The sequence below is a fragment of the Hippocampus comes genome, unplaced genomic scaffold (assembly GCF_001891065.2).
Source record: "Hippocampus comes isolate QL1 unplaced genomic scaffold, H_comes_QL1_v1.1 scaffold139, whole genome shotgun sequence".
NCBI lineage: Eukaryota > Metazoa > Chordata > Actinopteri > Syngnathiformes > Syngnathidae > Hippocampus > Hippocampus comes.
The window spans coordinates 4,494-31,729 of NW_017804829.1; the positions used below are offsets into that span (position 1 = coordinate 4,494).

The following is a 27,236-nucleotide window of genomic DNA, read 5'->3' on the forward strand; positions in this document are numbered from 1 at the left end:
TGATTGAACACACTAAATTGTCCCTAGGTGTGAGCGTGAGCGTGGATGGTTGTTCGTCTGTGTGTGCCCTGCGATTGGCTGGCAACCGGTTCAGGGTGTCCCCCGCCTACTGCCCGAAGACGGCTGGATTAGGCTACAGCACCCCCCGTGGCCCTTTTGAGGATAAGCGGATCAGAAAATGGATGGATGGAAGTCACATTTTATTTCATGGTTTGGCTGCTGGTCCTGCCTGCGACTTATACTCAGGTACCACTTGTATAGTGTATATTCAAATTAGAGCTCATTATTGGCCCAAAATTCCTGTTTGCTCATCATGGATGCGTTCGTAAATATACTCTGAGCCAGCACCGCTTCACTCCGACTGTTCAGTAACTCATGCGTTATTCAAATGTGCCATTTGGTTATTCCGAGCCCCCCCACCCCCCTAAAAAAAGCAGTGTGGGTTTTTGTAAAATACTCCGGAGCGACTTCTATATGTTTTTCCTCTTTTTCATGATGCACTGTTTTTGACTGGTGCGACTTATAGTTCAAATAACATGGTTATGAATAAGGCACTGAAAAAAGAGACGCAGTTGGTGACACCGTTTGTGTAAAACGCCATTTCACCCATCACTGAACATGATCATGACCGTGATTGTTTTTTAGAGGTATTGGTGCAGCCATAGTGCTACGTTGATAAAACACTGGGCCTGTGTGTCCACTCTGGACAGGGAGTGTCCATCTTCTGCAAACCACAGTAACCTGCAAAGACAAATACAACAATGCCACAATGAAAAGAAAAAAAAAACACTAAATAAATTTGCCTTTATTTTATCATATCCTGACTTCTTTCGTGAAATTAGGGGTTAGTCTTTTTTTTTTTTTAATCTTTATTCATTTCCATACAATAGACTGTTTTCCATGAAATTATAACAGCTTTCTATTCAGAGTGGCCCTTCCAGTCCTTTGATACTAAAGCCTTGAAAGAACATTCAATAATGGCTGACATGGTGTGCGGTGTGGGAACATGTGATGCATTCATTTTTGTACCTGACAGGCGCCGCCCGACTCTTGAGCACTTTATAGAGCTCCAGACCTTGATAAGGAGACACTCGTCTGTCTCTGCCTCCCAGCATCAAAAGCACCGGAGCCTTGATCTACATCAAATCACCACAGATTCTGTCGTTTTTAACTTGTCGTCGGTCGTCTGGCCCACTATAGCTCGTTGTTTAGCAACAAAAGAAATGCACAAGGGGTCAAGGTTAGAGTTACAGGATATACTATAGCCCGTGCGGCGTGAGCGTTGAGGTGTTGCGGTGACTCCACGTTTGACCAGGGAACAAATTGTTTCTCTCTATATTACACATGTGTGTATCTGACCTGTGCAGCATGCATGATAGGCGACTTCTCCAACATGGCAGCCAATGCTTCTGCAGTAGGTGTCTGGTTGTAGGAGTACTGTAAACCCACACAGGTGTAACGCCTGAGGGCGGTCGGAGAGCGGGGGAACGGTTAAACAGTTCAAGTGATGAAAGTTGGGGAGCCAAAGTAAGCAGCCAGTCTCACCAGTCTACGATGTCGCTGGTGCCCAGCAAAGTGGCAGCATTGATGACAGGGTTCCTGGCTGCACACACCCTGTAGAACTCTGGGTACTGAGCCACCAGGTGACAAGACAGGAAGCCGCCGTGGGAACCCCCGATTACAGCCACGCGACTGGCGTCAAGAGTCGTGTGGCTGTGCAACGCAGCGAGCACGGCCCTCTGGGAAAAAGACGGCAAGTAGATACGGTAGGTAGATACGGTAGGTAGGGAGGTAGGTAGGTGGCTACCTGGACATCTTGAACATCTTGGCTTCCAATGTGGCCAATGAGGGAGAGAATGCTGTCCTGGCCAAAGCCTATCGAGCCGCGGTAGTTTACTGTGAATAAAGAAGCGGAAGATGTCATTAAAGAAACTTTCTTACAAACAAGCGCAGTCAGAGAACACACAATAGCAAGGCTTCAAATATTCATCAGCTCATATCATAAAATAGAGTGAACAACTACCAGGCAGGCTCTGAATATCAGATAACAGGTCAAAATTGATGCCACATGATGCTTTTTTTTTTCATGATGTTTGAAGATTTCAATAGTATTTGATGAGGCAACCTTGGAAGAATCCATTAGATTAAATAATTCTCATACACACAAAAACCGAGTTAATCTTTTCCAAAAAATATATATATATATATATAAATATATATATTTATAGTCTAAAAAGACTGTTTTGAACTGTTCCTATGGTCGACGTGATGCACGTGTGTCCCACCCATGAGCACCGCAAAGCCAAGAGAGACAAGACCAGCAGTGGTGGTGTTCCACTCTGCGGCAAACTGGGAGTGTGGCCCACCTGTGGGAGACAGACATTGTGCCTTAAACCACCAGAAGTAGTTTTTGGGGCAGCCTTTCAAGCAAAATCAATAACAAGAAAATAAAGTATTACTGGAGTTCAATGAATCGCTATGAGACCTACCATGGATGAAGACCACAAGCGGTGTCTGGGCTCCAGGGAGAGGTACACGTGGTTTAACAAGGACTGCTCCAAACTTTAATCCAGCTAAAGACACGGGATTGGGACAAGCACTGAACTTTAAGCAGCCCCCACCTTAAAAAAAAAAAAAAAAGAGTTGCTGCTTTTGCGTGTGTTTGTCGTTCTCACGATAATTTTGGTTGTCCTCTTCTGGTAGAGGTTCAACTTCCAGAACAGTCCACAGGAAGTCAAAAGTCTGGATGGGCTGCTGAAGTTTGTGCCAGGTCACAGCTTCACCTACTGAAGGGAGGAAACCCACCAGCTACACAGACACATGCAAAACAGAACATTGTTAGAGTCATAAAGTCACACAGATTTGAGAAAGCAACTTCATTGGACCTGGAGTGTGTGTGCATGTCCTAACCATGGTTGGGGGTGTGTTAGGGCTGGAACAACACACGACCATCAGGTCTTTCTGGATGGTCAGTAGCTTCCAGCTGCCATATATAGCATCAGACAGGCCTAAAATGGGTGCAACGAGGGAAAAAAAGAATTGTGAGACGAGATGCCACGTGAACACGTAGTGTAAATTCAGCCTTGGTGAGAGGAAAGTCTTTTACCACGAGAGAGGGAGAAGACTTTCTTTGACCCTCTGTCCACCACGAAGAGATCCTGAAAGACGGGTTGAACGATGATGTCAAGAAGACGCAGACAGTCAGGACAGTAAATCTAAAGGCCAAACTCGAGCAGTTCCATTGGGTAGAGAGAAATTATACCTTTAAGTACTGTTCTACGTTCTATTTATATGTATGACTGTTTTGTTTGTGTTTAACTCATTCAATCCCAGCCATTTTCACTGGGGCAACCCCCTCAATCCCAGCGTTTGACTGGATTTTGACTGATCTTGCAAGGCCCACAGAATAGTTGGTTCTAATGCTATATGAACATGGAGCCTACCAAAATAAAGTTTGGACTCTCTTCTTTCAGCAGAAAAAAAAAGTATTTCTATCTTTTTCCATTCTGCAGCAATCGGCATTACAAGATGGCTATGTTTCATGGCAATTCCTGTGCAAAAAAAGGAGAAAAAGAGCTTTTTGTAAAAGCATGCATTTAAAGCACGTGAGGCACCACTGCCACCTACTGGTCGCTTTTTTACATGATTTACAATGCAAACGCCTTATTCTCATTCACAGATTGCATCAGACCCTCCTCCTCTCGATGATGCAAAAAAAAAAAAAAAAGACTTAGACATACAAGTACGTCCTTGGTAGGCGGGGCCTAATTTTAAAAGACGTACAAGTACGTCTTGTGGAATGAAAGAGTCAATTAATAGTTGTTTTATGATTTAAAATGACAGCAATAATACAGCAATCTGCGAGCCCATCTATGGTCTTCTCAATTGCGTGCTAGCATAAAGCTAGTGCACTTGTCTTAATGATAACTGTTCAAAAGTACATTTATGGTGCGCACTTATATGATGTTTTATGATTTCTTTTTGTTGAACGTCAGTTGTACAATTAAACAACAACCAAACAAACAGCTTGAGGCAAGAACACTGCCTCTCATTTGGAAAACTGCTAGCGATCTTTCAAACGAAACTGCATGTCCAGGGAGGGTCGAACAGAGAGAAAACTAAAACCAAGTGGAAAGAGCACCGCAGCAAAACAAAAACACAAAATCGAAAATAGACACAGAGACTGGATGCCGATGTGACTGCTTTAATATGCGAAGAATTGATTTAAAAAAAATGTCCAGTTAACTATTCAACATGGACATCGTTGAAAAACTCACGGGGAGTAAACTGAGTTTTGGTGACTTGACCAGAAGCTAAGAATAGACAATGCGACGCTCCTGAGGAAAATCCGAAAATAAGCAAGGGTTAAAGACGAACAAAAAAAAGACTCATCTCCCAGTCCAACCATAAAAATGATGTTTTACCTTGCGATTCTGACAGGCGCTACTGAACACAACTCTCTGACCATCTGCAGACCAACAGCTGGAGGGCAGGGCTTCATACACACCAGCAAAGCCATCTGGAGCAAATGCACATTTCCCAAATGTATTTGACACACTATAATGTAAATATGAGACAGTGACTAATTTATGTGAATGCTGAGAAATCTCATAGGGCCAAGATGCCAAAGAATTCAATTCATCAAGGGCACTGAATATACAATGATATATGACAACATATCATAAGATGGACAGACAACAACAACAAAAAAGCCACATACCACTCTGAGGCCTATGGACAACATCCAACAGTGTGGACGTTGTCCTAGTCTTTAGGTCCAACTGTGGAAGATCAAGTACCTGGTAACTACTTGAACAGACATACAGTATGACACACACACACACACACACACACACACACACACACACACACACACACACACACACATATACAAAAAAAAAGTGCAGTACATGATGAAAGTACCTGCTGCAAACTGAGGCACTGACTGTGCGGCCCAAAAACCTGGCCCTGTAGGTAGACCAGCGTGGACCCATCCGGACTCAGCCTGGGACAGAACACTGAAAGGTTTTCCCCTGTCAAGCGTTCTGTTTTGGGAGATGTGCATTTTTGAGAATCGGTAGGTTATACTATATACAGTACTTTACAGAAATCAGACTCCTCATAGAAGTCCAAATTTGGTAATATCAAAAGGTTCATTCAGTTTGAAATTTCTCATTCCGTTTTATGACATTTGCCGGAATCCTCGCATCTTCTAACACCATCACTTTTCAGTGCAACCCCCCACCCCAAAAAAAAAACATTTGTTGAGCCATTAACACTGTCTTGTCAAACAAAGAGAGCAAGTCATTTTCAACATTCTGAAAGATTATGACCTCAACCAAAGTTGGAAAGAGTAGAGTTCCGTCGATATTTGTTTCACAACACATGAACTAAATGGTGACTGAAGTGACTCACCACAATGACCATCCATGTGGAGCTGGAACAAAGCTGATCTGCAAGAGTTCGAAAATTTACTGACGCACCCATCTTCGGTTTATTGGTCATTTCAAAGGTAAACACAACTTAACATCTCACTAACCTGCGATTGGAGCAGAATTTGAGTCCCAATCTGAAGGGTTCATGGTACCAACCAATAAAAAACACAGACTGGCTTCCTGGAGCCCAGCGAGCCTAGAGGAGATAAAGACACACACATATAATCACAACACACACAAAAAGCAAGCACAGGCAGGCCATGATTGCTGGAGAGAGAACTTTGTGTTCACCTGTCCTGGTGAGATGTCAGCGGGGATTCCCGACAACACATCCAATGATCCGCTGCGGAGGCTAACCACACATATGGCTGGAGTACTCTTGTTGGTTAGAGCCTCGCCCCAATCCTCACAGTATACATTCCTGTCCTATTTGTACACATGCAAAATTTGATAAAATAGTTCATCTTTTTATATCTGTGTGTGTGTGTGTGTGTGTGTGTGTGTGTGTGTGTGTGTGTGTGTGTGTGTGTGTGTCAGAGACCTTCCCCCATGAAGACTCCTCATCTGTGTTTTTCATCTTCTCAGCTATGTAGAGAAGCTTGTTCTCACACTCTGACCATGACAGACCGCCAAACTGAGCTAGGACAGACAATAAAAATAACACATTTGATGCTTCATTGCCACTATAGTCAAATGAGCCGCTGGACTAACGTCAAACTGGTTTTCTTTCAACACAAATTCCCCTTTGAGCTGACTTAAATTTGAAATAATTCATGAATTAATCTTTTGCCATTCCAAAACTTTTATTTACTGTCCAGAAATTGTTTCAAGAAATATCCATCCATTTTCTTTACTTCTCATCAGCATGTGCGCTAGAGTGATTGTCTGGAAAGACAAGTCACAAATACAGTAAAAATCAAGGGAAGAGGAAATCATACTTGAGTTGACAAAATGGATGCTATGTTCTATATACATGTCTATGATTATACCACAAACTGCTATAAGATACTGCAGATAGAGAGCTAACTAGCTAAAGTAGTTTGCATCTGTCTCACCATCGTCGTAGACGCCGCCATGTTTGTTGAGGGCAGTCAGGTTGAGGCATTTCCTAAGGCCATGATGGTCCCAAATCTACAAAATTGCAAACAGTGTTAAAAGACTCCTAGTTCGATGAACAAAATGCTCCAAAATGACCATGTGATCTGCTCACCTCCAGCAGCTGGTGACCACCCGTGTCTCGGATCACAGCCCTCAAACCACCAATGGATGAAAGAGCACTAAGCAACCTACAAGGAGACAAATCCACATCCTTCATTCAAGTGGAAAGGTTTTTCACCCTTTTTTCCTCCAGTCATACGTGGGTGAAAAAAAAAAAAAAACTGATGTAAAAAGGTGAGGTGAGTCTCCACATTCAGATTTCATGACACACTAAGTGCTGTTTTTAACATTTACCGCCGACTTCTTACATTTACTATGCAATATAACAAATACAGCAGTGTGTGTGTGTGTGTGTGTGTGTGTGTGTGTGTGTGTGTGTGTGTGTGTGTGTGTGTGTGTGTGTGTGTGTGTGTGTATACTGACTCTCCAGACAGGGGTACACATGGTCCTGGCGGAAGGACTGTCTTGATGTTCTGCTGGTCTCCAGGGGCTGAGATCAGAGTCCATTGTTGCGTGTAACAAAGTCTGGATGCTCTCACCGCATCAATCTGACTCCACTCTGAAAATGTATGTCAAACCATTAGTGAACAGTTTGACCAGAAGTGGAGAGTGAACAAAATTTTGCTTCATCTACTCTCCTGGGAAAACTTCCTGTAAAATACAAACACAAGTCAACTCCATGATGAAAAGTCATCGTTTGTCATACCATCCATAGCCATGGTTTCATGAAATAAAATGCACATACACACTGTCATGAGCTTGCCAAACACATTCATAATACAAGCATGAACAAGTGTAAATAAAACTACCACTTATAAGGGTGAAGAATGAAGAGAATTTTGCGTCGTCGTGATTTTTAGCTTTGATTTGAATGAATGCACCATCAATTTTAGTTTGTAATCGGTGACGATTGATCACTCTGATTGACTGTTAGCCAGCAAATGCATGAGAGCAAAGTCGACTATAAGATCGCATACAAAAGCAAGAGAATGGATCATAAAATGGCAGTATCTAGTAAATTAAGCTCAACAAAGCATTGCTTTTCACCTAGACTTGATCCTGCGTATATTATGAGTATGTTGAGCAAGTGTCTGAATGAGTGCATTTTATTACATGAAACACTGACTGTGGATAGTAAAATAAACAATGACTTCTCGCTTTCGGGGAGTGGGTATTATTACTACTACGTGAATGTACATGTGCGCAATGTACATGTGCGCGTCAATACTGGTGCCCATGCTTGAGTGTATTAGTCTGGCCACCGATATTTTCGGGACTTTGCCCCTGACTCACAAATTACTCTTGAAAAACAACCACTGCAGTGATTGAAAAAGCCGTAACAAGAGTGAAAGCAAATCTCTAACATGAACCGTGCCGTTGCAAAGTAGAGCCTCTCTGTTTGCAGCCAGCAATATGAGCATTCGTTCTTGTTCCTCGTTCAAGTCAAGTGCAACTTTATTGTCAAATGCGTTGCGACGTATTTCACAAATTTGCGCCCCTGCCCATTCGAGTTCATTGAGTGCCGTCCGTAACCTCAGACTGTCGGTCCATCGGAAATCGGTGCCGTATTGTCATACCCTGGTGAGGACGCCCCGGTAATGAGGTGGCAATATAGAGATTAATGTACCTGCATTCACTGTGATGAGGCGAATGTCTTCATGTTGTTGCTCGCGCATTTCAGCACAAACCGGCGTGGGGAGAGAACTGACTTCTCCGTACACCCTTGTAACTTGCCTGGCCTCCATGGACTCCAGGTGGGACTACAAACGTCACACGAAACAACAGAACTTGAACAATGTTTCACGTTTGCACACATCGAGCGGCCGCAGACAGAAACAGTCGACAGGCTCGGTACAAATATGTTGGCTTATAGAAATTAAAGGTAAAAAATCTATTCGCATTGTCCACTGGCGTTTCTATCTACACTTGATTCCAGCGGCTCCATGTTTACTTGACTAGCGGACTGTACCATCCTCGTCCATTCTGAGGGGTGTCAGAACGAAGAGATGCATCACGGGCTGCGAGTAGAGAAATTATTGACTAACTCTAAATTATTCGACTGTTCATTAGATTCGGTTCAATGTAAATGACAAACAGATCAACATTACTGGCGTGAATAGAATCAAGATTGGTTATCACTAATTGATTGCAACAAAAACGATAATATACAAAAAAGTCATTTGATACAGTCAATCACGACATTATACTTGAAACTGGAGCAACATGGTTTAAGAAAAGTGTATTGGACTGGATGAGGGATTTTTTTGACGAGCAGAAGACAGTTTGTGATGCTCTGTAATTTATACTCAACATTTTTGGACATTCCGTGTGGGTCAGTGTTAGGCCCCAAATTATCCATCCATCAATCCATCCATGATCTGATCTTATCCTCATGAGGGTGGTGGGCGTGCTGGAGCCTATCTCATCTGTCTTCGAGCACGAGGAGGGGCACACCCTAAACTGGTTGCCATCCAACACAGACAAAAATGTACTGTATTCTGTATTTACAGTATCAATAAAGATCTGAAATGTGTTAACACTGATTTTATCTAGTCACTGATGGTGTAGTGGTTCACTCTCTTGAGCGTTCTCAATCAGTGATGGCGTTTATCTGGGTGTGAATTGTCTCTATATATGCCTGACCGGCAACCAACTCAGAGTGCGGTTGGGATAGACTCCAGACCGCCAGTGCAACCCTGTTCAGGATAAGCAGGTTTCTACAGAGAAAGGTTAGAAGAGGATGCCATTACAAATCATTTTCAAAAACTTTTTTTTCTGCCCTGTTCTAATTAGAGAACAGCAACGTATGCAAAATGTTATTTTACATTAAAAAAAATAGGTACACCGTAAAATGTATTACTTTATAGGTTCATCCTTGAAATTTCCCCCAAAAGCCCAATATCATTTTTTTTGTGTTAGTTTGTGAGTTATGTCACTTTAAACATTAACACACTACATACGCATTATTAACAAAGGATTAATTTATTGAAGAAAAAAAAATCTGTACTACCACGAACCGGTGTTGAGTGGAAAAAGGTTGGCAACCACTACTGTACCATACTGGACTGGAGATACGATTAGATGAATAGGTTAAATTTTGATTCATCTCCTGCCAAGAATGGGATGCTTTGAAAAAGCAGTCAACGCTCAAGACACTCTTTTAATGATTCAAGTAACACCAACCTGCAATAAAATAGATAAAACAGCAACAAAATAACAATCTGGCATCTTCCCTTAGCTGTAAACAGTATCCAGCGTTTGTAAGCTTCTTAACAGTACATCACATCGTTGTATGTTGTAATTAAATACAACATAAAATACAAAGAGGAACAACCGAATGGTTAAGTTTTGTTTTCCCATTTTCAAAAACATTCATCCATACAAACGGTGACAATTAATGGTTTCAATTATGCAGTTTTTATCAGTGATGATTAAAACTCTGATAAAGCATCCTAACACCACACACCCACACACACACACACACACTTCCTCTAGAGTTCCAATGCTTATAAGAGTGCGGATTTGGCAATATTATATTAGGTACCTAATATATAAAGAATATTTTCCAGCATCTTTGTGGTTTTTCTTGTCATAGAGGACAATGCTAACTCAACATCTAGCTCAGGTTAGCATTGTTTTTAGCACCAATCAGGCTTTCAAAAACCACAACATACAATAGGCTCAATGAAAAAATGCTTCCAAATTTTCCTTCCATGAAATTATACAGTGCATCCGGTACGCATTCACACAACTTTTAACCACAATTTGTTACGTTATATCTTTTTCCAAAATGCCCCCCCCCCCCCGAATGTCCTTGATTGGTCAGCCGGCACCTGGATTTCAATCCGAATGATGTCTGAAGAGATCTGAGAATGGTTGGGCACCAACGCTCCCCATCCATCTTGGAGGATGAGAGGTGATGCAAACAGAAATGGACAAAGCGATGCAGAGATACAGTAGTTGTGCCAAGCTTTTGGCATTATATTCTAATGGGGTTGAGGCTGTTGCCAAAGGTGCAGCAATTAAGCACTGAGCAAAGATTCTGAGTACTTACAGTACGTACATGGTGAGATATTTTTCCCCCCACTTGTGGGGTGTTATGTATGAATAAATAAGAAACATACAGTCCTTTCATTTTAGAATTAAGGCTGTAATATGAAAAAATATGGAAAAAGTTCAGCGCTGTGAATACTTTTGGGAAGAACCGTGAACGCTTTTTTTAAAAAGACATGACAAGAATAAAAAGCATTGTATTCCTTCTATTTCTCTTCTGACTCGCTGAGCATTTTGCATTCAAGTTAAACTTTGTTATATGACATGTACTAACAGTTAACACAGATACATTATTAAATTATCTTTATCTTATCCTTAAAATGATTCCTTTGTATCCTAAAAAGGCAAAATATATTTTTCCTATAAGGGCAGCCCGTGCTTGAGTGTCAGCCATCTGGAAACTGGAGGTTGTTTCCACAGGTAAAACGATTTGAGTCTAAACAGTCTTGAATTCATTAAGCCTGTCCGAGTCCATCTTGAAGGCAGCCGATTGGCGTTGGGTTTGTCAAAATCCACTTTTCCCCATCACATGACATCAGCCCGTTTGTCCCGGACTTTGTTCCTCTGCTTCGTCCTGGCCTTGAAGGCAGCCGAGTTGAAAAGATGCTGGTGAAGGAAAATAAAAAAAAGAATTAGGCAACACTACAGTGCACTCTAAAAGCGTCAACACCATGCAGTGACGCTACAAAAGCAAACACTAATCATAATTAAGACGTATACAAAAAAAAGAAAATTAGTTGATGAGGTCATGCAGCGTGTCATCTTATTACTCATTTTAGCAAGCGTCACTGGATTAACTCATTTTCACTTATTTATTTTTAAAAAAGTGGCTGTCTCAACAAGGGAAAGAAGAGTATGAGTACAGAGAAAGAACATATGCAGCAAGACACACAATACAAAACACTCGGCATTCATATAATCGAGCATGATTCAAAGGTCGGATGAAAGGCGTTTACCTTCTCAAATCGTGAAATCTTGTTGGCTTTAATGGTGGAGTCAAGGATGATGGGAGGGCCAAGACCAATGATGTCTCTCAGAAGTGGGTTGAACTGTAGCCAGACAAAAAGAAACCCCACCCAAATCCTTTATGGAGTCACCACAGTGCCGTTCCATTCACAGTTTGGTCACCGGAGACACGCAATGTTTCTTCACATATTCGCCATTGGGCCTTTGCAAATTTGCCTCTTTTCAAATTTGTATTTATTTATTTTATCGGGAATCTATCATCTGTTTGTTCTTTCCAAAGTTTTCCAAAGAAAATACTGCAATGTCCTTCATTGTGTCCGTGTCATTTTTAACACCTGTGAACTCCGGTATTCACAGGTAGACTGCGTTCAAGTCCGTGTCGAAGCAAACAGAACTCAATACTTCGACATTCCGTAATGAATGACAAATGCAGTGAGTGAGGCAATCAAGCGAGTCATGACTTTTAAGCTTGAGAGATTTTGCTAGGATTGTGACAATGTCATTAGTGGATAAGAGAAAGCTATGACATGTATTTGCTGATTGCGTTAACGTATTGGGGTTTTTTTTCACTACAAAGCACAAAATTATTTATTATCGAATTATTTGTAAAAATCTGTTGGGTTTTTTTTTCCCCTCCGGTGCTTTCTGACCTGCAGATGGTGCCTGACACCAGACTCGAGGATCTCTTTGAAAGCATCATAGATTCTTCGCCTCATCCAGCTGTCGATGTACATGCTCTCCACACCAAAACTGATCTTCTCTTCCGTGAAGTCCTCGTTCTCAAGGAGACAAAACAGGACATCTCAAGCACCATCGACACACAGGGCGATCAACTGTATTTCTTGTAACTGTGGCTGACAGCTTTTAATTAGTGCAAACGGGGAGGCGCAGGGATGAACTCCACGAAATGCCATCGACACGCAGCGCAAGATCATTCAAGTGTGCCACCTGGAGCTCACCTCGATGTAGTGTAGAACCTCTCTGAAGATAGAGCGCTGTTTCCTCCTGTCGTTCTTGGCGCGATGTTTGTGGCTGTCCGTCGCCAAACTCTTGAGATTTTCACACAGACTTTCACCATCCTCCACCTCAAAGTCCTGCACACAAACAAACAGACAACAGTGGCTTTTTGCTTTAGGTCGCGTTGCCTCACTTGACTTGGTGTATTTGAGAAAACAGTGCGGTGCTGTGCCTCTTTTTTTTTTTTCTTTTTTCCCCCCCAATGTCAAATGTGTGCCTTGGCTCAACAAAAGTTGGGAAACACTGTTATGGTCAACAAGTCCGATGCACGCGCGCGCGCGCGTGTGTGTGTGTGTGTGTGTGTGTGTGTGTAAATACCTCATCTATTTCACGTCCCAGCTCAACCAGCAGGGCAATGGTTTCGCCAACAGTGATCCTGTAGTTGACGTCACTACTTTGCAGACAAGCTTGCAGCTTGGGGAGGTGACTGCAACACAGGACCAATAGTGTCTGATTACGATAATCGAAACACCCCCCAAAAAATGCAAAACATTTATCATTCGGATCGAAGGCTTGTAGGCAGCGCTGAAATGATGAGGCCACACACAAAGTTGTGTTTGGACTCACAGATGCAGCAGGACAGAGAGTTTGGATGCAGGACACAGGGTGGCCAGCAGGGACCAAGCCTGCATGGCGGCACTATGGAGCCCCGGGCCACCGGGTTTGGGTGTGGGCAGTGCTCCCTCTCGATTGGAGTAGGAAGACATGAACACGCTCTCCAGCAGGGACAACGACTTGATCAAGTCCTGAGAGAGTTCAAAAACAAAAGAGATCAGACACAAAAAGAAAAAAAAAACGGTTGGTGTGTACAGAAGAAAACACGCATTCCCAGTCAGTTCACCCAGTTACAAAATATGCAGCGGCAATGGAAGCATGTGTGTGGAGTGGAAATCTTTTTTTTATTATTGTGCTGTTTTTTTTTTTAACCTCGGCCAAGGGATAAGTGACTATGTGGAATTCCAGCCATTTTGTACAAAGACCCGCTAGGTCAAGTGCAGCTTAATCTTTTTTTATAGGGCAGACTCAACCTTTTAAACCAAGCTGTTCATACCTCTCCGTCTTCAGCAGCAGAGACATAGCAACACATCCCCAAAGCTCTGGCACACTGATGGGGACACAAGCAAAGACTTTTTATTAACATGGAGATGTTGCAGTAGAGGGCAATGAAGGTAAAAAGTACTTTTAAAAAATAAAAAAAAGAATAGGAAGCTAGGAGATGGACATCAATATATTTGCTTGGGTTGTAAAAAAAAAAAAAAAACAGTCGCATTTCTCGCAAGCGCAATTTAGTTGCACACGCGACGTTTGAATCTCGTGCATGAGAGCGACAGCACTTTCAAGAACTTCAGAAAGTGAATCGATGCACAAAGCAACAACCAAAGGCTATGTCCCACTCATTCCTGCAGTGTTAGGAAAATAACGAATTAGCCCCAAGTACATGCACGAAACACGGGCAAAAAATTTGGTCTTGAACGTCACGTATAAACGACGATCACGTGGTTGCAGTGCTAGAGTTGACTAAAAGTCCTTTAAAAGCTTGAAAATAGAAAGCGAGATTAAATGGGAAGTTACGTCAGCATTTTTTATTACAATATGTTCTTCGTACTCCCGCTAGACTAAACAAGGCATTCTGATTCATATGAAGTTTGTGCAATATGAATTAAATTGTAACATTTTTATCTATCTCAGGGGGTGGCCATTTTGCCACTTGATGTCAACTGAAAGTAACATCACAGTTGCTCAGGTAAGGACCAATCATTGCTCACCTGTTTGCTGAATTTGGTCATGTGATGTTCACAAGTTGAGCCGTGATTCGTCCTTACCTGAGCAGCTGTGATGTCATCTTAAGTCAACGGCCAGTGGCAAAATGGCTGCCCCCTGAGATCAGTAATAGTGGGTGGATTTTTCTGCTTACAGGTAATTCATATTCCACAAACACAATATTAATCAGAATATTGTGTTTAGACTAGTGGGACTGCAAGCAACACATTAATGTAAAGAAAATGTTGGACTTGGCTTTCCTTTTTAAAAGGAAAGTAAAAAAAAAAAAAAGCTAATCAATCGGAGTCTATTGTGATTGTAATCAATGTAAGTACATTTTGTAGGGCCTTGCATGCGTGAAATTAACTTTGAAGGAAGCTGTATACAATTTCTAATGTCAAAAAGAACAAAGGATGGCAGAGGGGATACGTTTTTGTATTAAAAATATAACAGAGCGTGTATTTGTTTTGATTGGTTTGTTTTCATTTCCTTTGATAATATTGTGAGAGTACCAATCACCGTGATAGTTTGATTGATCATCTGGTTTCATCTCTGATGTGATCACATGTTTTCATATTCACTCACACTTTGGCGTGCTGTCATACTAGCAGTGTTGTCGATAAGGATGCTGGTCAAGATGGGGCGCAGCATGTTGAAGCCCTCCGCCGCCTCATCTCCTCCCCCCAACTGGATGCAGAGCAGGGCGAAGACGGTCGCCGCAGCAGCCTGCTCCTCTGCGCTCCCTGACCACGTGGAGGGAACATGGCAAAGAACATTATTAATGTTTAACTGCGATAAATTTAAGTGCTAAACTGATTGGAGGCAGAAAACGAAACCTTTCGCTACCTTTTTTAAGGTTCCGCTCTAAACAGTCGCTGACCGTGAAGCGTCTCTCTGTGAGGAAGTCGTACAACAGTTTGGATGAGAAGGCCTGCCGCAACGACTCGAGGGCCGCGAGTCGAGTCTTTGCGCTGAGTAAGAGAAAGGAGCACACGGGATGGCGTTTTAAGGAACGTCCCGACACGGCGCGTTTTCATGACAGGAAAAGAGGAGGCTCACCTCTTGTCTGTGAGGTTGTCAATGCACTGCTTGAGTTTATCTTCCGTTTCCTCTTGGGCAGTCTGTTCGTCAACTTGCTCCCCTCCTGCGTTTGGTGGTTTAGAAAGATAAAAGAAATGAAGAAGGGATGAGCAATGAAGACCAAAAGGTGCACTTAAAAGTCTTAAATTTTCTCCAAAATGGACGGGGGTGCCTAATAATGCGGGTTGTCTTGTGTATGCACCGAGTTCCAAAATCTGTGAATGCCGTTGTGTGACTTCGATGAGGGGTCCGCTTGACAGACCGATGTGCAAAACAACATCCCGAAAATGGTGCTATGTTACTAAGGCTAGGGGGCAGCGCCCGGCTGGTCAGGCCACAATTTGTGAATGGATTGTGGACGCTTGGGCAAACATGTCTGCTTGTACTGTTGTTCGAGCTTTGACAAAAGCCAGCATCATTTCTGAGGTGCTGCACGGCAACAAGACTAACTGACAATGACGCGAGGGAACCTGACGTGTTCGATTGTGAACTTGCCCAGCTGTTCATTTCGGATACAGAAGATTAGGACTTGGATGGATTTGATAATGAGGATTGATTAAAAAAAAAAAATAACGTGAGTACATAGTTAAATACTTCAATAAAGTACAACCCGACTCAGTTTTGCTACAGAAGATAATTGCAAATTATTTTACAATTAAAGCATTTTTAAAAGATCAATTAAAAACAGCTGACTTCATTTTCCTGGTAGTCAATCAAGCAAAATCGTTTTAACTCGTTCAGTAACAGCCAATTCTAGACCAAGTCTGAAAAGACGTTTAAAAACGTCTTTGGGAGTGAATGAGTTCAATAGCCATCCGTAGGGGGAAATGCTAAACGCTTGGGTTGAACTAGTCAAAATAAAGAGATTGTATGTTGGCAGCCAACCTGTGCCCTCTTCAAGGACGGAGGTGCTTTCACTGGCGCTGCTGTAGTGGCTGAGAACATCCGACGTCAGCTCGTCGTCACTGGCTCCGGACTCCACCTTCATGCCGTTTTTGACACCTAACGGGCAACACAAGAAAAGGAATATGAAGAGCCAATGCGGTGGTACTCGTGTGCACAACGAAAAGAAAACACGGCGCCAGATCTCGCACACTCAAACATCTGGTTAGAACCTCACTTATTCCAGAAACATTTAGTATTAGGAGCGTAATTATTTTGGTCCAGATCTATCACACATATGGAAACATACACAGCAACTAAACCAGGAGATACACCGGAATCTAAATCCTGAGTAATCGGGTGAATGTTATTGAATGAGGAACAGCCTAAAAGTGTAAAAGCAGAGGCTGGCAAAATCTGCTCAGCTATCCATTTTTGTCACATAAACGGTAATTCAGTAAGGCAGACCTGTGCATGTGTGCGCGTGTGTGCATGCGTGCGCAAACCGAGCTCCTGCTGGATCAGGACTTTCTACTGTTAGACTATTGGTGACCAGCATTCCATGCGCACAATCCTCAATGGAATGCGGTGTGTGGGTTCATGTTGCCAGGTCATCGAGGTCAGGCAAGGTAATTCAGAGGTCAATCTATAGTGTGGAGTTCAGTGCAGTTTCAGTTTTTTTTTTGTGGGGGGGGGTTCTTCTTTCCTCTCCTCTTTGCCCTTTGCATTGCCACTGCAACATGAGGTGGTGTGATTAATCAAAAAAAAGGTGCCAGATCTCGCACACTCAAACATTGTTTATGGATTAATTTGAGTCTATTGCTGAGGATGGTTTTGTTAGCGGCTTCTGTAGTTCAAAGTGTGCCCTTGCTGGCATGCACTGCTTGCACTCAAAACATGGGGGTGAACAGAAAGAAACATGTTTTAGATCGCAACTTTTTCCAAAATGTGACAAGGAAGTTTAATTCTCGCTTAGGAAATGGTGATCAAGAGCCAAAGAGAAAATCCTCACGAAGGCACCACAGCAGTTACCTTTCAGGGAGGCTTTTGTCATCAACTGCAGCTCTAGAACCTCCTGACGAAGAGATCCTGAAGATGATGTATTGACAATGGAATGAATGGAGTAAATATAGGATGTGTGGGTGGGTGGGTGGTGATGGTGGGGGATATAGGAATGGAATGTGTAAGAAGATGTAAAAATGACCGTGAAGAAAACATCGAAAGTGAGCTTTTAACAATGCAAATTTATACGGCATGCGTTTCTCTGACAGGTTGTTAATTCTCAGGTGCAAATTACTCAAGGGGGGCCAGAGATAGCTACTTCTTCACAGACCATATTTATCACGTACAACTGCCAAGTGGGAATGACACTTTTAACAAATATGACCATAAGTGATTCTTTTGGAAATTGCATGGTACTCCAGCTTCCTCACACATGCCAAAAGCATGCACGTGAGGTTCTCTGAATTGTCACCAGCTGCAAATGTGAATGGTCTGTCTTTGTGTGTCCTACAATTGGCTGGTAACTAGTCCAGGGCGTACACCGCCTCTCACCCAAAGTCAGCTGGGATAGACTCCAGCTCACCTTCTACTCTAATGAGGATAAGCACGATAGAACATTTATGGACTAGGCATTTGTGTCAATACTAAAGGACATTCTACTCTGTCATATGTGTGAAAATTCAAGATGTGTGTGCCAAAGAGCCCCATCAGTACACAACACATGGAGGATGCACGTGACAATCTCAGTGCACACGTGAGCATGTTTGGTTCGCACACGTGGGAACTTGATTTACACACGCAGCTGTCACTGAAAAGGTTGAAATAAAACCATGATTTTTCATAACCAAGCACAACTACAAACGGCACTAGTTCCAGTGGTGGGAAGTAACAGAATACAATTACTTGGTTACTGTATTGAAGTAGATTTTCCAAGCATCTGTGATTTACTTGAGTATTTTCCTGTCAAACCAGGTTGGTTTCTTTTTTTAACGTTGTCTAATGACAACGTGACGTGAATTTAAGATGTCAACAGGCAAACAGAGTCAACTGCAGAAGAGATCGTGACTGACTTGGATGATGGAGTCTTATATGGTGGGAAAAAAGTGACAGCCGTAACATTAAGGGAATATTAACGGCAGCAATGATGCAACAGGTTCATGCGCTTATTGAAGAGAACCGTTTGTTGATGTCCGTCCCCAAGTTGAGCCAGTCTGAAAACCATCACTTTAAAGCGTTCACACGCATTATGCAAGGTTATTTTTATTCACTAGATATTGCAAAAACGTAGATGCATATCAGAGTTTGTACGATTTACATTTAAATGAGAAGTTGAATCAAACCCTTATTTTTTTAAACCAATTACTGTACTTGTACTTCTACTTGAGTACAGAGTTTAAGCACTTTTGCCAACTCTTGACTCTAAAAATATGACGTTGACACACAGCGTTTCACACGAATAGCTGCTTAACTGGAAAACCGACGACAATTACCCTGCAAGAACAGCAAAGATTTGAAAGGGGAATAACTTTGCTCAAGTTAGCAAAGCAGCAAGCCATGTGGCAATGACAGCTATTGCCAGGTTCCACCATAACAGCTTATTAATGTTGTCATACAGTCACCGCCCAGTTATCGTCTTTCTGGGGAAAAGGTGAATTGTGCTATTGTTCTGCGGGCACTTACCGGCTTTGGTGGAGCCCCGTTTCCCTTTTTTACTTCGCGGCATGGCGAGCAGCTGCGTTAGCCAGGCGGGGCTAGCTAACGTTAGCCTCCTTTCAAGTTGTCCAACGTAAAATCTCCTCTCAGCTCTATAATCGGCGCGAAGACATCTGGATTTGTTTCCACGATAACAATGAAAAATAAAGAAATCCCCCGTGACACTTTCGTTGTGACGAGTTGACTAATGTTGACTGGCGACCCCTGCCAACAACAATCGCGCCCAACTCAACGCTTACTTCCACCCGGGAAGGTGATCCTTGTCCACAGGTGACAAATCCACTCGCCGTCACGTTTGCTATCGGTGTATTATCTATGCTTGTCGCCAGGTATTCTGTACGTAACACCGGGTTGGCACAGGGAGCATTTGTCAAAAAGTTTGGGGAGGAGTTTGTAGCACGCTGCGGTCGCGAGGTCCACCATCTTCCTTTCCTCTCCCGGCAGAGCACGCCGGCTGTGGGGGTTGCCAGGTTAGCTTGGTCAAGGATGCCAGCTCCGAGTCACACCAATCCCCCTTTCCGCCAAAGGTTTGAGCAAAAATTAGAAAATAACACACAAGGAAGTGAAATCGTTCACTACTTCTTAATTCCCATAGAGTGATTTTATTTAGAGGATTATTAAGTGCTCTCACCAGTGAAATAAAAAAGTTTTTTTTTATACATTACGAGAGCGTGGCGTTACCTACGTCACTGCTGTTCCATATATACAACGCTCTGCACTGACGTCAAGTAGTGGAACTTGATGAGTATCGAGCATGACGTAATTACACGCGATTTATAGCGTACGTTTTCGTATATTAAATTATTTATTTTAAACCTACCATTGATGCTTTTGGAATGTGGGAGGAAACGGGAGTACCCGGAGAAAACTCACGCAGGCAGGGGAGAGCATGCAAACACCACACAGGGAAGGAAGGAGCCCGGAATTGAATCCATAACCTCCAGTCGATCACTGCACCGCCCACAACTAGTTATTGTTTTGTTAAATTGCCTAACTATGCCCAAAATGTAGCTAAAACGTGCTCAAAAATGATAATTAGTGTGTGTGCCTATGTTCAAACTAGGATGCACTTTTTTCAGTAATATTAAAATACACCTCTGTCGTTTTATTTACAAAACCTTGGGCCTGCTATATTTAAATGTCGGTCATGACAGTAGTACTTGGAGAGCTCAGGTTTAATTTTTGTTTTGTTTTATGGGGGAGGGGGCAGGGGTAAAATGGTCTAAAAAAATTATGATAACCACTGGACATTGCATCTTGCAGTTTCTAAGCAAAGCTGTGCTGACCCAGCCATCCAAGTTGTTCATGAAAATCATATGCGACCCACAAATTGCAATTTTATGGCTACAAATTTGCATGTTGTATGTACATTATGTCTGTATTATGGCTACAACTTAAAAAACATGTTCCCATGGCATGCTTGGGGCATCGTAAATTCTGGACTAACCTTGAAAACTAATATGAAAACCAAAGCTGTTCAATTAATGTGTGAAACACAAAACTTTTGATGATTAAGAAATACATTGTCTTTAATGAAAGTAAGTATTTGCACACGAAATACTACTTAAAATGTTACAGAGTCCGTTTTCAAGTAGAGATTCACATCAACAGGGCAAGACATTAGAAAAAAATATTTTCTAAAAATTACATCAGTAGTTTTCTGCTTTAAAAACACACTAAATGACAATGTAGTTTCTAAAGTTAGTAATTACTACTAACATATGTGTCAAGTGATGGAGCACTTTCAAATTCAAAACACAAGAAGACATTTGGTCCGCAAACAAATACTTGTGATCATCACAACATGATTAGGCTTTTTCATTCGACCTTTGTTGATGTAGTATATTAATGTAAGTTACGTTGTCATTTCAAGGATATTTTGATAAATAAAAAAAAAAATCTGAGTGAAAAATATGATAGTGATACAAAAAACAATTGTAAGGACACTTTTTGATAAAACAGTAGCAATTTCAGCAATCGGCAGTGTTCAGGCTGTATTGGTCGTGGTAGTTTCGTCCACCAGTTGTAAACTTGTCAGAACTAAGATGTTTTATTCTTATCAAAAGAGGAAAAAGAGGATAGAAGATGTTAGAAAAAGAGATGGTGCTTTGAATTAAAAATAAGATACCACCTCCATCATCTCAAAGGATTCAGATTGGTCCATTGATTATTCAAGTTTGACAAATGGCATTGAGACTTCAATTTATACCAATAGCTTATTACCTCAGACGGTTTGTTATTCAGTAGGAGTATCCAATAATTATCAAATAAATAAAGCTTAGCAATATTTACAAAGTAGGATTCATTGGTCAATATGAGATGTATTATGGTCACTGTCCGATGAAAAGTATTTTTGTGATTAGTGAGAAAAAAACAAAACAAAATATCACACAAAATGACTTTTGTTGTGTTGCAGAGAAACGCTCACAAAATTTGAGATACATGCTTTTCATTGGCCAGATGAAATGTAAAACTAGAGAGGGAAGGATATGAGTTCACATGTAAGGGACGGGCATGGAGGAAGGTTGCCCCTATCCTGAATAATAATTGGTAGGGACAAAGGGCATCTTGCACACGGTGGCGGCCACTGCTTTTTTCCTGACCTCCACCTGAATTGCTGTCCCGTTCTTTGCGAAGGCGGCGTCCACGTAACCCATGGCGACATTTTTTTTCAGACACGGTGAGGGGCAGCCGCTGGTCACCTCGCCTAAGGACAAAATCAAAGGCTACAATTACACCGCATGGTTAAACATGTTCGGTTTGTTGAGTTGTGCAATAGGTGCTGCCACACAGGGCGGTATTTCTCGGGGGATGGTAACACGGACAAAAAAATGCTACTTGAAATGATTTCGTATCGGCATCATGAAATGTAAATCATAGGCTTTTGTATGGGGAACTTGCGTCCCCTTGTGGAGAGATAAGGCGTCCATCTTTCACGGAATTTGCTAATAAACGCTGAAGAGAGGGCTTGTCAATGTCAAGTCACGAGTGTATGACAGGTACATTGCTTGAAGATCTCTGTAATTGGAGGAGGCGTTAAGATGACGTCATTGTTGGTATAGTGTGTCATGGCTACATGTTTTATTCTTGTTTTAATAAGTGGTTAAATTAAAAAGCCGACGAACTAGTAATGAAGATCACATGATTGCTTAACAATCGACATTTGCAAGTAGCAGTTTTCTTTTTTTCTCAGTTTAACTGAATTGGCAGTAATAAAAAAAAAGAACTTATCACACAAAGCAGTACCCATTACTTGTCTAACTTCTATACACTTGCATGAAAATGAACTATCCTAAAAACATTGCTTAAAACAAAACCTTTACGGTACAGTATTTGAGAAGGTCAACCTCTTCAATTTCTATTATTTCCTGGAAAGAATTTGAAATCTAAACATATCAAAGGTCAAACAGCTTCCTGGATTTGATCGTGTTTGACTTCCGAGGCAGCAAATTTGTTTTCTAACCTATGACTTTTCCATCCGGACTGAGGATGGGCGTGTGTTGTCGGACAGGGGGCCCGGTAGACACCAGGCCGACTCTCTTCCTGGTGGTCTTCGCCTTGATCTGAGGGACAATGATGTCTGCTCCAGGGAAGTCCTTGGCCTGACGCCGTCGCTTTCCTGCACATCACATGAAACGCACATTGTAAACACAGCAGGGGACATAATTCAGCATTCCCCTCCAAACACACCACACAACTGAACACACACTACCGAAACGCTCTCATACACACTTTACCCATCCTTGGGTCCCTTGAAAGGCCCAATATAAATCAAAGCTTTTATTACTATTACTGAAAAGCTTGCACGTGTACAATAGGACATACACATTGACAGACTTGAGCAACAATTTGATGAAAGAGGCTGACCTATTGTCCAAACTAGAGTGGCCTCCACGGGCGTGGTGCTCTCATCTATGTCATTGCCATAGAGACAAAGTCCCGCCTCCAGTCGCAGGCTGTCCCTGGCACCCAAGCCGGCCAGCCTGACCTCGTTGTGCGCCAGCAGCCTCTCAGTAAGTTCCACTACTCTGGACTCGGGAACAGAGATCTGGCAAGCACACAGCAAGAGATTTTCCATGTTCATGTCAAGAGAAGATATTATGAAGTCATATTTCACAAAAAAATATAATATATACACACACACGCACGCACGCAGCGTGCATGTGTGTGTAAAATGATACTTTTTCACGTGTCCTCTAATGATAGAAATGTCAGTGTGGATCAGAAAAATTGGGAGTCTGAGGCAAATTTTTTTCCCTAATTTTCCAGGGTGCACTACTGCATGAATTAGAGGGGGGTCGTGTTGAGGACCCCTAAAATACAAAAAGTTTTAACATAAAACATGTGCTTGTGAAAACTGGCAATTTTAGGGCCCCCTAAAAAAGCGATCAAAAATAACAATGCACAGCAACTCCAAAGAGGACTTTTGCAGTCGCGTGGCCTGGTGCTCAGGCTCAAATTAGAAGTGTGCAACTTATTATTGTTTATTTATTTATGTTTTGTTTATTTTTATTAGCTAATTGTGTGACAATGTTGTGCTATTTTTTTATTCTTTATTTTTTGTAATTGGACGGATAGATGTTGGTTCCTTTGTCTTGATGTTGCACTGTTAAATCTCTTTAAGCAACCGATATTCACTTTGCCTATCCATATGTCTGTATTGTACTGCCCCCAGGTGGCCAAGGCGTGCACAACAGAAAGAGCAGCACAATGTCCACACAATGTATTCACATTCATCATAAAATACAAAACAGCCATGGATGAAATTACCTCCACCCCATCCTCTCCAGTGTATCCACATCGGGTGACCCTGCAACCAGGAATACCAAAGACAGTGGCCAGGGCAGAAGTCATGAAGGGCAGCTTGCTGAGGTCCTCCTTCAAGCCCTCCTGGAGCACCTGAGACATGGACGGACCTGAGCATATAAAACAGACAACCGGGAATTAGGAACGACATGAAAGAGGAGCACAATATCGAGCCAGAACGAAAAAAAAAAGAAAAAAAAACATCCAATAAATATCTCACCTTGTACCGCAATCAGCGCTTCATCAAGGAACTCCAGATCCACGTCTGAGCCTGACGCCTTGAACTCTGCAAGTCTGGCCTGGAGGTGTTACACATGCAGCAAAAACACAAATTTTAGTTTCGGGGTAAAGCTTTCCTCTTGTATTTTCTGGTAAAAGTAATGTCGATTTATCAATGGACCACTCGTCACTCGCCTTCATATGAGCCGAATCTTTGTCTGCACAGCCAGCGTTGGAGACCACGTAAAGATAGCCCTGATCTGTCTTTGTTACTATGAGGTCATCAATAATGCCCCCCTTATTATTCGTGAAAAGGGACAGCGTACCCTAGAAATAAAAATGATTATAGTTATTTGAATAATAAGTTGATTAACTTTACTGCAAAAGAGTAGACAAATGCATTTCTGTTCAATTTAATTCATACCAAAGTGGGCTCTTGTAATAAAAAGAGAACATTAGAGAACAATAAAATGCATGGAAATACTTCACAGAGAAAATGAAGTTGTTTGCTAATGGGGGTTTATAGACGTACCATGCGAATCATCAGAAGTTATTGCCTCTACCTACATTTGAGCCAGGATAAAGAAATAACTCATAGGTTCTGGTATATTTTAAAGTATATATTTGATTTCTCTAAATATGTTTTTATATTCAGCACATCTGCCTCACCCTTGAGAGGCTTGAGTTGTGTTTTACCAGGAAAAATATTTTAAATAGAAATAGACTTTTTAGTGTTGATCTCACCTGGTTGTCTTTAAGTTCTGAAATATCCGCCACCACCAGAGACTCCATGAACCTGATCCTGTCTTTGCCATGGACTTTGGTCTAAGAAAAACAATAGAAAAGTGATGCAGTTAGTAACTTGTAGGTCCCCCAAAAAATAAATAAATAAAATAGAGTTCCGTCGGTGGAGGTTGACCATGTCGCCGTCTCACCTGCAGCATGTGACTGACGTCGAAGATGGCACAGTGCTCTCTAGTGTGCATGTGAGAGCTGATGTGACTGTCTTTGTACTGCACAGGCATACTCCAGCCTGCAAATTCCACCATCTTCCCTCCATGTGCCCTGTGGAAGTCAAACAATGGCGTCTTCTTCAAGGCGGCCTGGGGGGATACGAGGGACATGCATTGGGAATGCCTATCGGAGGTTACAGCCACTAAATCAAACAGGATGGATTTTTTTTATTTTTTTTATTTTTATTTTTTTTTAGGCCAATGCCGATTCCGATATTTGGCAGGGCAAAATTTCTATGAGATTAATTATTTAGATTAATCATCAGACTAATTAAGAAAATATGTAATTTATAAAATTAATTATTTAACGTGTACACCAATATAGATATGAATTACAGGCAGAACATTTGACTGTTTTACAATACTTTGTCCTTTAATATGCTTCACTTTACGACAGAGATAAACATCAGCAAAATGTGGACGATTTTTGGGGGGGTGCATGGAGTGTTTTACTGTCATTATTTTTGCCTTGGATTGTAATGTCTTAATATGTAAAAAAAAATAAATCTGAAAAAGAAATTGCTACTTTTTGCTGATTTTAACAGGGATTGCATCAGCCTATCAAATCTGCCTGAGCCCTTTCGCCAATTTGGAAAATATGTGACTGTCCCCCTTCTAAAAAAAGGTTTATAAATTTGACTGTTTTATAATACTTTGTCCTATAATATGCTTCACTTTATGACAGAGATAAACATCAGCACAATGTGGACGATTTTGGGGGGGGGTGTATGGAGTGTTTTACTGTCATTATTTTTGCCTTGGATTGGAATGTGTTAATATGTAAAAAAATAAATAAATAAATCTGAAAAAGAAATTGCTACTTTGCTGATTTTAACAGAGATCGCATCAGCCTATTAAATCTGCCTGAGCCCTGTCGCCAATTTGGAAAATATGTGACTGTCCCCCTTCTAAAAAAAGGTTTATAACTGCTGAAAGATTCCATAATATGGCTGCAAAGCTCTATTTTTGTCTGAATAAAATTCCTCAATTCACTTCAACATGGTTTCTTGGTAACAGGATGGGCTTGTACACATACTGCATGTATGTGTGAGAACCAGAAAAGTAGAGCACGTAGAGAGGTTTGACCTTTGGAACGTGAGCGGGACGTAGGGCTTATCAGTGTACAAGCAGCGGTGCTTTGTGGAATGTGTTAATATGTAAAAAAATAAATAAATAAATCTGAAAAAGAAATTGCTACTTTGCTGATTTTAACAGAGATCGCATCAGCCTATTAAATCTGCCTGAGCCCTGTCGCCAATTTGGAAAATATGTGACTGTCCCCCTTCTAAAAAAAGGTTTATAACTGCTGAAAGATGTCATAATATGGCTGCAAAGCTCTATTTTTGTCTGAATAAAATTCCTCAATTCACTTCAACATGGTTTCTTGGTAACAAGATGGGCTTGTACACATATGTATGTGTGAGAACCAAAAAAGTAGAGCACGTAGAGGTTTGACCTTTGGAACGTGAACGGGACTAGGGCTTATCAGTGTACAAGCAGCGGTGCTTTGTGGAATGGTAGTTTGCACTTTATGTGAGATTCAATATCATTTTTTTCTTTTTTAAACAAAAGTCCAAGGTCAGCTGGTCTTTTAGGAAAGCGGTGGTGCGGGCTGTAAAACTACGACACACAACAGGACTTAGATAAAGTCAGATAAACACCACAAATGACAATTAATGATTAGCACCATGATGACTGAATGACAGCGACACAGGGCATTTGTAAAGCCTCATGTGAACACTGAACAATGGAGATGACGTTAAAGTGTGAATGCCATTAATTACTTGTTTTCAATTGAAATCAAATAATCTAAATCATAAAATTCACATAGGAGGATGTCTGACTAAAGGGCACAGATGCTCATTATATCTGCATGAACACTCTACTGCTCTTACTCACTCAGGGATGACGACTCATTTTTTCAGACGTGTGCAAATGACTAATGAGACTCGTTTTTTTCAATTTTTTTCAAGGTTAGTGATCAAATATTTGTCTTCATTTTCTTTATTTATCCATCATCCATCCATCCATCCATCCATTTTCCACAGTACTGTTCTATGTTCAGACGGGGACAACCATGAAAGGAATATGCGCGAACTACTAGGCTAAAATGCTGCCCTCATTTGATTTA

The 27,236-nt window shown here is 41.6% G+C and overlaps 3 protein-coding genes across 8 annotated transcripts in view; all 3 read right to left on the reverse strand.

Annotated features, from left to right (window-relative positions):
- Positions 1 to 203: 203 nt before the first annotated feature.
- Positions 204 to 8,679, reverse strand: LOC109514146 (acylamino-acid-releasing enzyme). 3 transcript variants are annotated; one of them, XM_019866988.1, is made up of 21 exons: positions 8,221 to 8,669; positions 7,011 to 7,152; positions 6,646 to 6,721; positions 6,491 to 6,566; positions 5,977 to 6,074; positions 5,727 to 5,861; positions 5,540 to 5,631; positions 5,416 to 5,453; positions 4,924 to 5,045; positions 4,721 to 4,781; positions 4,425 to 4,519; positions 3,107 to 3,158; positions 2,911 to 3,008; positions 2,676 to 2,808; positions 2,490 to 2,573; positions 2,286 to 2,366; positions 1,808 to 1,896; positions 1,546 to 1,739; positions 1,360 to 1,462; positions 1,030 to 1,136; positions 204 to 741 (listed from the first exon to the last, which is right to left on the reverse strand). In XM_019866988.1, the coding sequence occupies exons 1-21, from the start codon at positions 8,336 to 8,338 to the stop codon at positions 642 to 644; spliced, it is 2,094 nt and encodes a 697-aa protein (XP_019722547.1). In that variant the 5' UTR covers positions 8,339 to 8,669; the 3' UTR covers positions 204 to 641. The 3 variants fall into 3 exon arrangements, with proteins under 3 accessions (XP_019722547.1, XP_019722557.1, XP_019722565.1); XM_019866998.1 differs by having other exon boundaries at positions 7,017 to 7,152; positions 8,221 to 8,668; XM_019867006.1 differs by lacking the exon at positions 204 to 741 and having other exon boundaries at positions 1,030 to 1,194; positions 8,221 to 8,679.
- Positions 8,680 to 9,740: 1,061 nt separating this feature from the next.
- Positions 9,741 to 19,672, reverse strand: ifrd2 (interferon-related developmental regulator 2). 4 transcript variants are annotated; one of them, XM_019866705.1, is made up of 14 exons: positions 19,307 to 19,671; positions 19,035 to 19,180; positions 17,385 to 17,441; positions 16,356 to 16,472; positions 15,450 to 15,534; positions 15,237 to 15,361; positions 14,976 to 15,133; positions 13,681 to 13,734; positions 13,197 to 13,375; positions 12,948 to 13,056; positions 12,572 to 12,706; positions 12,263 to 12,391; positions 11,603 to 11,695; positions 9,741 to 11,252 (listed from the first exon to the last, which is right to left on the reverse strand). In XM_019866705.1, exons 2-14 carry the CDS (start codon positions 19,075 to 19,077, stop codon positions 11,172 to 11,174), a joined length of 1,365 nt encoding a protein of 454 aa, XP_019722264.1. In that variant the 5' UTR covers positions 19,078 to 19,180; positions 19,307 to 19,671; the 3' UTR covers positions 9,741 to 11,171. The 4 variants fall into 4 exon arrangements, with proteins under 4 accessions (XP_019722264.1, XP_019722274.1, XP_019722256.1 ...); XM_019866715.1 differs by having other exon boundaries at positions 16,362 to 16,472; positions 19,035 to 19,672; XM_019866697.1 differs by having other exon boundaries at positions 19,035 to 19,671.
- An 897-nt stretch (positions 19,673 to 20,569) lies between these two features.
- amt (aminomethyltransferase) overlaps positions 20,570 to 27,236 on the reverse strand; it is a 7,990-nt gene continuing 1,323 nt past the window's right edge. The window contains exons 2-9 of the mRNA XM_019866737.1: positions 25,028 to 25,195; positions 24,837 to 24,917; positions 24,288 to 24,419; positions 24,094 to 24,172; positions 23,838 to 23,983; positions 22,935 to 23,115; positions 22,531 to 22,686; positions 20,570 to 21,774 (exon numbers count right to left, since the gene is read on the reverse strand). Of these exons, the coding sequence (XP_019722296.1) occupies positions 21,599 to 21,774; positions 22,531 to 22,686; positions 22,935 to 23,115; positions 23,838 to 23,983; positions 24,094 to 24,172; positions 24,288 to 24,419; positions 24,837 to 24,917; positions 25,028 to 25,141 (1,065 nt within the window). The 5' untranslated portion in view covers positions 25,142 to 25,195 and the 3' untranslated portion in view covers positions 20,570 to 21,598. The remainder of the gene's footprint in view (positions 21,775 to 22,530; positions 22,687 to 22,934; positions 23,116 to 23,837; positions 23,984 to 24,093; positions 24,173 to 24,287; positions 24,420 to 24,836; positions 24,918 to 25,027; positions 25,196 to 27,236) is intronic.